The sequence below is a fragment of the Chiloscyllium punctatum genome, chromosome 4 (assembly GCF_047496795.1).
Source record: "Chiloscyllium punctatum isolate Juve2018m chromosome 4, sChiPun1.3, whole genome shotgun sequence".
NCBI classification, from domain to species: Eukaryota; Metazoa; Chordata; class Chondrichthyes; order Orectolobiformes; family Hemiscylliidae; genus Chiloscyllium; species Chiloscyllium punctatum.
In genome coordinates, this window is record NC_092742.1 from 4,606,904 (window position 1) to 4,619,363 (window position 12,460).

Sequence of the window (12,460 nt, forward strand, 5' to 3'; positions counted from 1 at the left end):
AAGGATAGACCAGATCTAAAAGTTGAAGTTCTAAAATGGAGAAAGGCCAATTTTGACAGTATTAGGCAAGAACTTTCGAAAGCTGATTGGGGTCAGATGTTCGCAGGTAAAGGGACGGCTGGAAAATGGGAAGCCATCAGAAATGAGATAACAAGAATCCAGAGAAAGTATATTCCTGTCACGGTGAAAGGAAAGGCTGGTAGGTATAGGGAATGCTGAATGACTAAAGAAATTGAGGTTTAGATTAAGAGAAAGAAGGAAGCATATGTCAAGTATAGACAGGATCGATCAAATGAATCCTTAGAGTACAAAGGCAGTAGGAGTATTCTTAAGACAGAAATCAGGAGGGCAAAAATGAAATAGCTTTGGCAAGTAGAGTTAAGGAGAATCCAAACGGTTTTTACAAATACATTAAGGACAAAAGGGTAACCAGGGAGAGAATAGGGTCCCTCAAAGATCAGCAAGGCAGCCTTTGTGTGGAGCCGCAGGAGATGGGGGGTGATTCTAAACGAGTATTTTGCATCAGTATTTACTGTGGAAAAGGATGTGGAAGGTATAGAATATAGGGAAATAGATGGTGACATCTTGGAAAAATCTCCAAATTACAGAGGAGGAAGGGCTGGATGTCTTGGAACGCATAAAAGTGGCTAAGTCCCCAGGACATGGTCAGGCATAACCTGGAACTCTGTGGGAAGCTAGGGAAATGATTTGCTGGGCCTCTTACTGAGAAATTTGTACCATTGATAGTCTTCCGGCACCTTACCTGTGACTGGAGGTTGGCTAACATGGTACCACTGTTTTAAGAAAGGTGGTAAGGACAAGCCAGGGAATTATAGACCAGTGAGCTGACATCAGTGGTGGGCAAGTTGTTGGAGGGAATCCTGAGGAAAAGGATGTGCATGTGTTTGGAAAGGCAAGGACTGATTAGGGATAGTCAACATGGCTTTGCACATGGGAAATCATGTCTCACAGACTTGATTTGAGTTTTTTGAAGAAGTAACAAAGGATTGAGGGCAGAGCGGTAGATATGATCTATATGGACTTCAGTAAGGCATTCGACAAGGTTCCCCATGGGAGACTGATTAGCAAGGTTAGATCTCATGGAATACAGGGAGAACTAGCCATTTGGATACAGAACTGGCTCAAAGGTAGAAGACAGAGAGGGTGGTGGTGGAGGTTTGTTTTGCAGACTGGAGGCCTGTGATCAGTGGGGTACCACAAGGATCGGTGCTGGGTCCTCTACCTTTTGTCATTTATACAAATGATTTGGATGTGAGCATAAGAGGTACAGTTAGTAAGTTTTCAGATGACACCAAAATTGGAGGTGTAGTGGACAGTGAAGAGGGTTATCTCCAATTACAATGGGATCTTGATCAGATGGGCCAATGGGCTGAGAAGTGGCAGATGAAGTTTAATTTAGATAAATGTGAGGTGCTGCATATTGGGAAAGCAAATCTTGGACTTATACACTTGATGGTAAGGTCCTAGGGAATGTTGCTGAACAAAGAGACCTTGGAGTGCAGGTTCATAGCTTCTTGAAAGTGGAGTCGCAGGTAGATAGGATAGTGAAGGAGGCGTTTGGTATGCTTTCCTTTATTGGTCAGAGTATTGAGTACAGGAGTTAGGAGGTCATGTTGCGGTTGTACAGGACATTGGTTAGCCCATTGTTGGATTATTGCGTGCAATTCTGGTCTCCTTCCTATCAGAAAGATATTATAAAACTTGAAAAGGTTCAGAAAAGATTTACAAGGATGTTGCCAGGGTTGGAGGATTTTGAACTATAGGAAGAGGCTAAACAGGCTGGGGCTGTTTTCCCTGGAGCGTCAGAGGTGGAGGAGTGATCTTATAGATGTTTACAAAATCATGAGGAGCATGGATAGGATAAGTAGACAAAGTCTTGTCCCTGGGGTGGAGGAGTCCAGAACTAGAGGGCATAGGTTTAGGATGAGAGGGGAAAGATATAAAAGAGACCTACAGGGCAAGGTTTTCACGCAGAGGGTGGTACGAGTATGGAATGAGCTGCCAGAGGAAGTGGAGGCTGGTACAATTGCAACATTTAAGAGGCATTTGGATTGGCTATATGAATAGGAAGGGTTTGGCGGGATATAGGCCAGGTGCTGGTAGATGGGACTAGAATAGGTTGCGATATCTGGTCGGCGTGGACGAGTTGAACCAAAGGGCCTATTTCCGTGCTGTTCATCTCTATGATAATGTTGCTGTTTATGGGAGCTTCCTGTGTAAAAGTTAAGTACCACATTCCCTCCAGTACAACAGCAACTACGCATCAAATTGGCTATGAAGCATTTAGAGGGAGGGAGTTAGGTTGTGGCCCAGTCGTTCAATGTTTTAAGACTATGAACTGTACCTGGGTTTGTTCAAGTTTGCAATCCTCTGCTTTGAAGGAACAAAGATGAGGACTATACCAGGTTGGTGGCAGGGAAATTGTAACAATGGAGAATTTCAAAAACCAATATTTCTGTTCTACTTAAAACAACAAATGCTGGAGATCACAACATTCATTATTTCAGTACAGATTCCAGCATCTGCAGTAACTTGCTCCACACCTTCTGTTATACTTTTTTCTTTCAAGCTTTTACTCAAAGATGTGTAACTGAGGAATTGCTTCCCACTTCATGCTGAAAAGCCTCTTTATTGTGACAATAAATGTTATATTTAGGTAGTAATGGTATCATCCAAGGCTCCTAATTCACTTGCAGATAGTGACTCTTCTAATGCTAATTTTCATAGTGAAAGAGTGTCCTTTTTAACCTTGCCTTGCCTCTCTACTATAAACATGCCAACTTTTACTTGGATATAGTTTCATGAGTTCATTCTCCAATACCTTCCAATCTGGCACTTTTTGTGTATCAGCTTGGGGAATGACTGTTCACAATTAATCCAGCTGCTACTGTTAAATTTAACCCTACCATCACTTAAAATCTGATCACCTGCACGTAGAGGAATCCTACTTGTAGTCTCCTTTCTTGCAGAGCGATACTGATGTCATTGCAAATTAGCAAATACCATGGACTCGCCTTGGGATATTCTGCAAGCATAAATATGCAGGCAATGCCATTAACTACTCCACTGGATAACTCTGAATGTTTGCTTATATATTTAAAGATATTAGTTTTTTTTGTGTATTTCCTGTGCTTTCAGGTTCCAATGCCATGTGTGCCTACATTTCAGCTGTCTACGCTTGTACCTGACCGTCTGGAAGCCATACAGAGATACACCAGGGAATTGCAGTATCCTTCAGAACAACAGGAATGCTGGAGTGCTCTAATGGGTTTTTGGTCTGCAGGCCATGTCTCTTCACAATGGATAATTCAAGATCCAGAAACAAACAGAATCCAATTAGATTTTCTTTCTGAAATATTAATTGGACTATGCTCAACATGTTCTGAAACAGCATGCCTGAAGTGGATCCTCTTATTCTTCTTAAGTATCATGTGCAGCCCCCACCATAAAGGGTGTATAAAAAGGAGCAAGCTGTTTATCCTTTGTTCAAGTTAGTACGTAGGGTGAAGCAAAATGTGAGTGAGCCACCCTGTTATTGTCAAATAATGATGAACTCATAGAGATGTACAGCATGGAGACAGACCCTTCAGTAGTGGACCAGATATCCTAATTAATTTAGTCCCACTTGCCAGCACTTGGCCCATATCTCTCTAAACCTTTCCTATTCATATACCCATCCAGATGCCTTTTAAATGTTGTAATTGTACCAGCCTCCTTCACTTCCTCTGACAGCTCATTCCATACAAGCACCACACTCTGCGATAAAATTGCCCCTTAGGTCCCTTTTAAATCTCCCACCCCCCCACCCCCTACCTCACCTTAAACCTGTGCCTTCTAGTTTTGGACTGTCCTACCCTAGGGAAATGACCTTGGCTATTCAACCTAATCATGCCCCTCATGATTTTATAAACTTGTATAAAGTCACCCTCAGCCTCCAATGCTCCAGGGAAAATATTCAACCTCTTCCTATAGCCCAAACCCTCCAACCCTGGCAACATCCTTGCAAAACTTTTCTGAACCTTTTCAAGTTTTGCAACGTACTTCCTATCTAGGGCAACTAGTTTTGAGTGCAGTATTCCAAAAGTGACCGAACCAGTGTCCTGTACAGCCACAACATGTTCTCCAAACTCCTATATTAAATGCACTGAAAAATAAAGGCAAGTGTACCATGTGCTTTCTTCACTATCCTATCTACCTGCCACTTCACTTTCAAGGAACTATGAGCATACACTCCAAGGTCTCTCTATTCGGCAACACTCCCAGGACCTTACCATTAACTGTATAACGCCTGCCCTGATTAGATTGGTTTGCCTTACCAAAATGCAACACCTCACATTTAAAGTAAATTCCATTTGCCCATCTCATCATGGTCACGTTATATTCTGAGGTAATCTTTTTCTCTGTCCACTACATCACCAATTTGCCTATTCCTTTTTTTGTTTTAATTATTCCTGCCTTTTTGACAGTGATGATATTTTCCTTAAAAGTAGTTTTCATCGCAAATTAAAGTTTGCATATTTTCGTGTTGTGATGTAGACAAATGTGGCACTGCACGTCAGCCTCCCATAGATAACAAGAAGGTGAATTTTAAAAACCTGCCAAGTTTAGAGCTGCTGCAGATATCTGCTGAGGCATGATAGTATCATTCCCTCCTTTTTTGAATGGCCTGATTCTCTGCAGTTGACCATTTGAATCTGTTACCGGTAGTTGGAACCAGAATTATAACAAACGAACTTATTTGTATACTGGACATGATCTCCACGTGAAATGTCTGAACCACTTTAAATTTTCCCATGGTGAATTAATTCTCTTTAAAAATGTGGAAAAGCAGCATCAACACCTAAATTCTCTAATTCCCTTTTAATCAATCAAGACTGAGCCAGACATGTTTTTAATCTACAGGGGAGTTAAGGATTATGGAGTGGGACTAGTGCAGGTAGGAAACTGGAATTAAGGCTGTGTGGAGGTTGCGCATTGTCCTGTGTCTGCGTGGGTTTTGCCAAGTGCTCTGGTTTCATCCCATAGTCCAAAGATATGCAGGTTAAGTGAATTGGCCATGCTAAATTGCACATAATGGCCAGAGATATGCATACTAGGTGGATTAGACATTGTAAATGCAGGAATAAGGTTGGATGGTGGAATGCTCTTTGTCGGGTCGGCGCTGATTTGATGGGCCGAATGGCCTCTGTCTGCACTGTAGGGATTGTATGATTCGATGATCAACTGTGATCTTGTTGAACGATGGACCAGGATTAACGACTTTAATGGTCGGAGGCTGAATTGCTACACATGATGTTACAAGACTCCTCCAGTCCCCTTGACTTTTTTTTTACAACTGGCAACCAGAATTGTGCACAGTTCCAAAATGTGGTCAAATTGAGGTTCACAATAGGTTGAGTATTGTTCTCCTGGTTTTAAATTCTGTTCCTCGAGAAATAAAACTTTTTTTTTTATTTGGTTTTGCTAACTTGTAGCACAGCATTGAGTAATGGGTGTGTTTGTACTTTCAGAACCCTTTGCTCCTCCACCCAAACCTAGCATTGTACCTATTCAATTGATATAATTAGTGACTTCTATCCTTCCAAACAAAATCTTAACCCACATTTCCTTGGGTGAAATTTAGATACTTGCAATGCAGTAGTTACAATTTTTCGACACTGTTTCCTCATAAAAGAAATTAACGAACACTGTTGAAGCAAGTTATTTTTCCACTTCAAATCAAACTGACTATTTAACTTTTAATTTCTAGATATTCTAATATTTAATTATTCCACTATTTTGTTTAGCAGCTGTAATAAGCTAATGCTCTATAATTCCCTGGACTCATTCTGCTTACCTTCTTTAAATATAATAATATATTACCTGCCAGTTCTCTGGCACTCCTTTGGGGCAGCACAGTGGCTCAGTGGTTAGCACTTTTGCCTCCAGCACCAGGGACCCGGGTTCAATTTCCGCCTTGGGTGATACATTCATCCCGTGTCTGTGTGGGCTTCCTCTGGGTGCTCCTGTTTCCTCCCACAGTCCAAAGATGTGCAGGTCAGGTAAATTGGTCATGCTAAATTGCCCATAGTGTTAGGTGCATCATTCAGAGAAATGGGTCTGGGTGGGTTACTCTTCAGAGGGTCAGTGTGGACTTGTTGGGCCGAAGGGCCTGTTTCCACACTGTAGGGAATCTAATCACCACTGGGGCAGCATGGAGGCTCAGTGGTTAGCACTGCTGCCTCACAGCACCAGGGACCTGGGTTCAATTCCTACCTCTGGTAACTGTCTATGTGGAGTTTGCACATTCTCCCTGTGTCTGTGTGGGTTTCCTCTGGATGCTCTGATTTCCTCCCACAGTCTCAAAGATGTGCAAGTTAGGTGAATTGGCCATCTTAAATTGCCCATTGTGTTAGGTGCGTTAGTCAGTGGGTAGGGCAATGGGTCTGGGTGGGTTACTCTTCAGAGGGTCAGTGTGGACTAGTTGGGCCAAATGGCCTGTTCCCATACTGTCGGGAATCTAATCTAATCTACTCCCTTTTTCTGGTGAATTCTTTAAATATGTGTAGTCATGTCTCTGTGTTTACTTTCCTAGATTCTTTTTAAAACCCCTGTATATAAACCATCAGACCAGGGATATTATTCTGTGTTTGTTGGTATTCACTATAGCTGTTTTATTGTTTGAATGCGCTTTTCTACCTGTTGTATCTCCCTGATAAATACCAAACAAAATAAATTATTTTATTTCTTCCCCCTTTCTATTGCTATCTGAGGCATTACCCTTAATGGCCTTACTTGCATTACAACCATCCTTTTTGATTGATATGCCTGTAAAATATTCTACTTTTTGTTTTATGCTCATTGATAATTTAATTTCCTAGTTCTCTCTGCCTTTTTTAATTGATTCTTTGGCTTCTTTCCTAATCTTTTCACTTTCTATCTCCTGCGCTCAATTGTTTCCTTATATCATTATTCATCCATGGACAGCCACTGCTGTTTAAGTTTTTTTTGTTTTCTTTTTACTATTACATGACTGTGCTGAACACCATTTTAAATGTTGCCTTATGTTGGTTGACATCATTGATTATCAACATTGTTGTCCCTTTTATATTCCCATGCTCTAGTAACCGTCTCTTAATACCAGCTTTCCGCCAATCACTTAACCTGCTTTTTCTTGTATTCTGTCTTCTATCATTATCTAAAGTGTATTATGTTGTAGTCATTATCACCTAGATGTTCTCCAAATATGGTTCTTTTGACAAGAGGTATCCAGATTGTACTCAAATAATTTGTTTTCTTTCTTTACCTTCCACATCATGTGGTGGGTAAATATCAGACTGAGAAAATTTATTCTTTTAAGGCTAGCTTTTGTTGCCAGTTCCTAATTGCCTTTGAACTGGATGTAATGCTAGGCCAGTGGGGTCTATTAAGAGTCAACACATTGCTATAGAGCTGGAGTCACACATAGGCCAGACCAGGAAAAGATAGTAGATTTCCTTTTCTAAAGAACATTATTAACCAAGTTGGCTTTTACAACACGATAACTTTTTATAAGACTTGCTTTCAATTCCAGAGTTTATTAGTTAACTTAACTTTAAATTCCACTAGAGTCATGGTGGGATTTGAACAGTGTACCCAGAGCATTAGCCTGGGCCTCAGAATTATTAGTGCGGTGACATAACCATGACGCCACTGTCTTCCCTGAAATACCATTTGGTTATTTATAGAATTAGATATTCTGTAAGAATGTGATTAGACAATATAGAGTCTCCATAATGGTTACCCATTCAGCTCATGTCTGCTGCTCCCTTGCCTTCTCCCTGTGGCCCTGTATATCCATCCTTTTTTTTTTAGATAATGATTTGGATGATCCATGTGATCTGGATCCTGTTGTATGCTTTGATTAAACCACGTTCTCACATCAATGCATTTTAACTTCTTTTTGCATCCTTTCTAACATCTCACCTTCCCGAAAGTGTAATGCCACATTACTGTAATCCAGGTAAAGCCGGACCAATGTTTTATACCTGCTTAATGTAGTGTTTAATATAACCTCCTTGCTTTTGTACTCTTTCTGATAAAGCCTAGGATGCTGCATGCTTTGATTTTAGTTCTTCCAATCTGTCCTGCCTCTTTTAGAGTCATCGCGATGTACAGCATGGAAACAGACCCTTCAGTCCAACCTGTCCACGCCGACCAGCTATCCCAACCCAATCTAATCCCTCCTGCCAACACCTGGCCCATATCCCTCCAAATCCTTCCTATTCATATACCCATCCAAATGCCTCTTAAATGTTGCAATTGTACCAGCCTCCACCACTTCCTCTGGCAGCTCATTCCATACACGTACCACCTGTGTGAAAAAGTTGCCCCATAGGTCTCTTTTATATCTTTCCCCTCTCACCCTAAACCTATGCCCTCTAGATCTGGACTCCCCGAACCCAGGGAAAAGACTTTGCCTATTTATCCTGTCCATGCCCCTCATAATTTTGAAACCTCTATAAGGTCACCCCTCAGCCTCTGACACTCCAGGGAAAACAGCCCCAGCCTGTTCAGCCTCTCCCTATAGCTCAAATCCTCCAACCCTGCCAACATCCTTGTAAATCTTTTCTGAACCCTTTCAAGTTTCGCACCATCTTTCTGATAGGAAGGAGACCAGAATTGCACGCAATATTCCAACAGTGGCCTAACCAATGTCCTGTACTGCCGCAACATGACCTCCCAACTCCTGTACTCAATACTCTGACCAATAAAGGAAAGCATACCAAACGCCGCCTTCACTATCCTATCCACCTGCGACTCCACTTTCAAAGAACAATGAACCTGCACTCCAAGGTGTCTTTGTTCAGCAACACTCCCTAGGACCTTACCATGAAGTGTATAAGTCCTGTTAAGATTTGCTTTCCCAAAATGCAGCACCTCTCATTTATCTGAATTAAACTCCATCTGCCACTTCTCAGCCCTTTGGCCCATCTGGTCCTGATCCTGTTGTAATCTGAGGTAACCCTCTTCGCTGTCCACTACACCTCCAATTTTGGTGTCATCTGCAAACTTACTAACTGTACCTCTTATGCTCACATCCAAATCATTTATGTAAATCTCAAAACATAGAGGACCCAGCACTGATCCTTGTGGCACTCCACTGGTCACAGGCCTGATACAAATAAGCCCTCTTGTCCCTCTGCTACTGTACAACCATTTACAATCATCCTCTTTATTTTATTTAGGTATCCACATTCATCCTACCTGTATTAACTTGCATCTACCATTTGTCTACCCATTACAACATTCTGTCTGTCCTTCTAAATTTCTTCATTATCTTCCTCATTGCAATGCTTTCCGGTTTTATGTTGTACCCAAATTTGAAATTGTGCCCTGTACCAAGGTTTTGGCCATTAATACCTATTTGAAAGATCAAGGATCAGTGCATTGACCATAAAGAATTTTACTAGAAACCTTCCTCTATGCCAAAAGGGAGCCACTAACGACCACCGTCTTCTGAAACGCAGCCGTATGTGTAAACCTGTTACAACCGTTCCTTTTAGTCCATAAGCTTGTACTTCATTTGTATTTTATCCTGTCACTTCTTCCAAACAACCATTTGGAAGTTCCTGTTCATCACATCAGCAGCATTACCCTCCTAAACTCTCCTTTTTTTTTCCTCATCAGAAGCAGATGTTTGTTAAACTTCAGCAATGTGATCGATTCTTAACAGCACTTTGGAATCGCTTGGCAAGCCACTCAGTTGTTTCAAAATGGACACAAAGCTTGAGGAAAACCATGAAACTGCCTTGCATAAACCTAGCTAGCAGAAACAATCTAAGCAAACCACCCTATCATCCCAGCAAAGCTCTCCTTACAGTTGCAAAACATTCATCTAATACCTTTAACCTGCCCCTTGTCTCTTTGTATAAAGCTCATTTTTAGTTCCCATTTGGCTCCATTTGACATTTTAACGTCTTTTTCATTACTATAGAAAACCTTTGGATTCTTTTTTCAGGTTAGCTACTGACTTCATCTCAGACTGTCCTCTTGCTGCTTTCATTTGTGTTCAGCTCCCCTCTCCACACTTGGCCTGATTTTCTGTTGGAGTCTCCATCACGAGTCTGTCATAAGCACACTTGTTTTTTAAAAAAAATTATTTTCAACCTGTTGTCACCCAAGTGATTGGTTAGCTTTTTGTTTTTTCTTTTGTCACCCTAACTTTTCCCTTTGTGAGAATATACATTTAATTGAGCTCTATCCCCTTTTGAAAGTAGCCCATTGTCAATTACAGTTTGCCGGCTAATCTTTGCCAATTTATTTCGGTCAAAAACAGACATCGCACATTGATTGATTGTTCCTTTGCTAATGTAGCATTTTAGAAGATGCAGAACACTTCATATTGGATGCAAACTGCAATTATGAGTTAATGGATTTAAACACTGCTCTACTCCGCTAGTGAATGGTTAGAACACTTAGACTAACACGCTTCATTTCGCATTCTTTGCAAATGCGATCACAATTAAAAACAACTTCTGTTTTAAGAATGACACCAGCTGCTTTGTAGAGTGCTGTTGTTTCAGGACACAGTAGTAATTTCTCTTCACTACTGCCTGGAGGCTTGGTAGGGAGGGATGCATCAGTGTAGGTGAGCTTTGAAGACCTTGTCCGATTGATTTCATTTGTCCAACATTCAGACAAAAAGACCTGTCGAATTATTGATTTCTGCATTATCATATCTCTCCCAGCAGTTGGCAGCAGACAGTTGCAGAACTCCATATTCTGTAGGTTCTCTTGTGTCTGCTTCCCTTCAGTGATTCCTTTTCATGCATGTTGAATTAAATTACTTAACCATCCAATCCAGGTACAATCACACTGGAACACAATTTTTTGAGATTAAGAAAAATCGACCTTTAACTGGGTAAGTAGTACTGATCAGTTGTCATTGACTTATGACCCTTTGGTCAATTCTGTGCTGTTGGCATGTTAGAGCAAACCTGTTCAATGTGCCAGCCTTATAATTAATCACTACAAGTCAGCCATAATTTTCTTCCTGGTTTGAATTTGTTTGAAGCGGTATAAAATGTTCTTTGATAAATTTCAGAAAACAATGGTAAATAGCTTTGTACATAGTATAAAGCTGTCTTTTATAGGACTGGGGGTATGATGTCTAACAGAGAATGTTACAACTGAGTGTTGTACTGACATTAGGGTTTCTAATAAAGAGAATATTATATTTTGAACAATGAAGAGGAACTCATGAATTTGTCACAGAGTCATTCAGCGCGGAACCAGAGTCTTCAATCCAACTAGTCCATGCCGTTCATAATCCCAAACTAAACTCGTCCCATCTGCCTGCTCCTAGCCCATATTCATGTCCTTATCCAAATGTTTTTAACTGTTGTACCTGTGCCCATACCCATCACTTCCCACATTTCACACAGCCCAAACCATAATGGAAGCCAAACTCCCATCCATGGACTCCATTTGCACTCTTGTTGCCGCAGGAATGCTGCCAACATCATCAAAGACCCTTCCCACCCTGGTAATTCTCTCCTCCAACCTCCTCCGTCAGGCACAAGATAAGAAGCTCGAACACACACACACCAACAGGTTCAAGAACATTTTATTCCCCACTGTTATTAGACTGCTGAATGGACCTCTCTAATTTCAAATCTAATGTTTTTGACCACCTACTTGTCAGCCATAACTTTGTATGTCTCACTCTGTCTAAGCACCGTATGATCTGTATGTTCTTCGATATTATGATCTGCCTGTAATGCTCTCAAAACAAAACTTTTCACTGTACTTTGGAACATGTGCCAATAATAAATCAAATAAGGAAATTCATTCTATGCATGAACTACTCTGTGTAAAAACAAATTTCCCCCATGTGTTTTTTTTTAAGATTAGATTACCTACAGTGTGGAAACAGACCCTCCGGCCCAACAAATCCACACCGACCCACCGAAGACCAACCCACCCAGACCCATTCCCTTACATTTACCCCTTCACCTAACACTTTGGGAAATTTAGCATGACCAATTCACCTGACCTGCACACTTTTGGACTATGGGAGGAAACCAGAGTGCCCAGAGGAAACCCACACAGACACTGGGAGAATGTGCAAACTCCACACAGACAGTTGCCTAGGTGGGAATTGAACCCGGGTCTCTGGCGCTGTGCGGCAGCAGTGCTAACCACCGTGCTGCCTCAAATCTTTTATAGATCTTGCTCTCCCCTTGCCTTAAAAATATGTCCCCTAGTCTTCACTGGCCACTATACCACCAATTTTGATGTTATCCACAAACTTATTAACCATGCCTTCTATATTCTCATTCAAATCATTTAAATAAATGACAAATGATAGAGCACCCAGCCCTGATCCCTGTGGAACGTTGCTGGTGACAGGCCTTGTACCACCACTGGCTGCCTCCTGCCATTACGCCAATTATGTATTCAATTGGCAAGCTCACAC

At 41.3% G+C, this 12,460-nt stretch overlaps 1 protein-coding gene across 2 annotated transcripts in view; it reads left to right on the forward strand.

Annotated features, from left to right (window-relative positions):
* vash1 (vasohibin 1) overlaps positions 1-12,460 on the forward strand; it is a 49,802-nt gene that overhangs the window by 11,728 nt on the left and 25,614 nt on the right. The window contains exons 2-3 of one of the 2 annotated variants that reach the window (XM_072567977.1): positions 3,160-3,248; positions 10,847-10,903. In XM_072567977.1, the coding sequence (XP_072424078.1) occupies positions 3,160-3,248; positions 10,847-10,903 (146 nt within the window). The remainder of the gene's footprint in view (positions 1-3,159; positions 3,249-10,846; positions 10,904-12,460) is intronic. The other variant, XM_072567978.1, reaches the window with a different exon arrangement.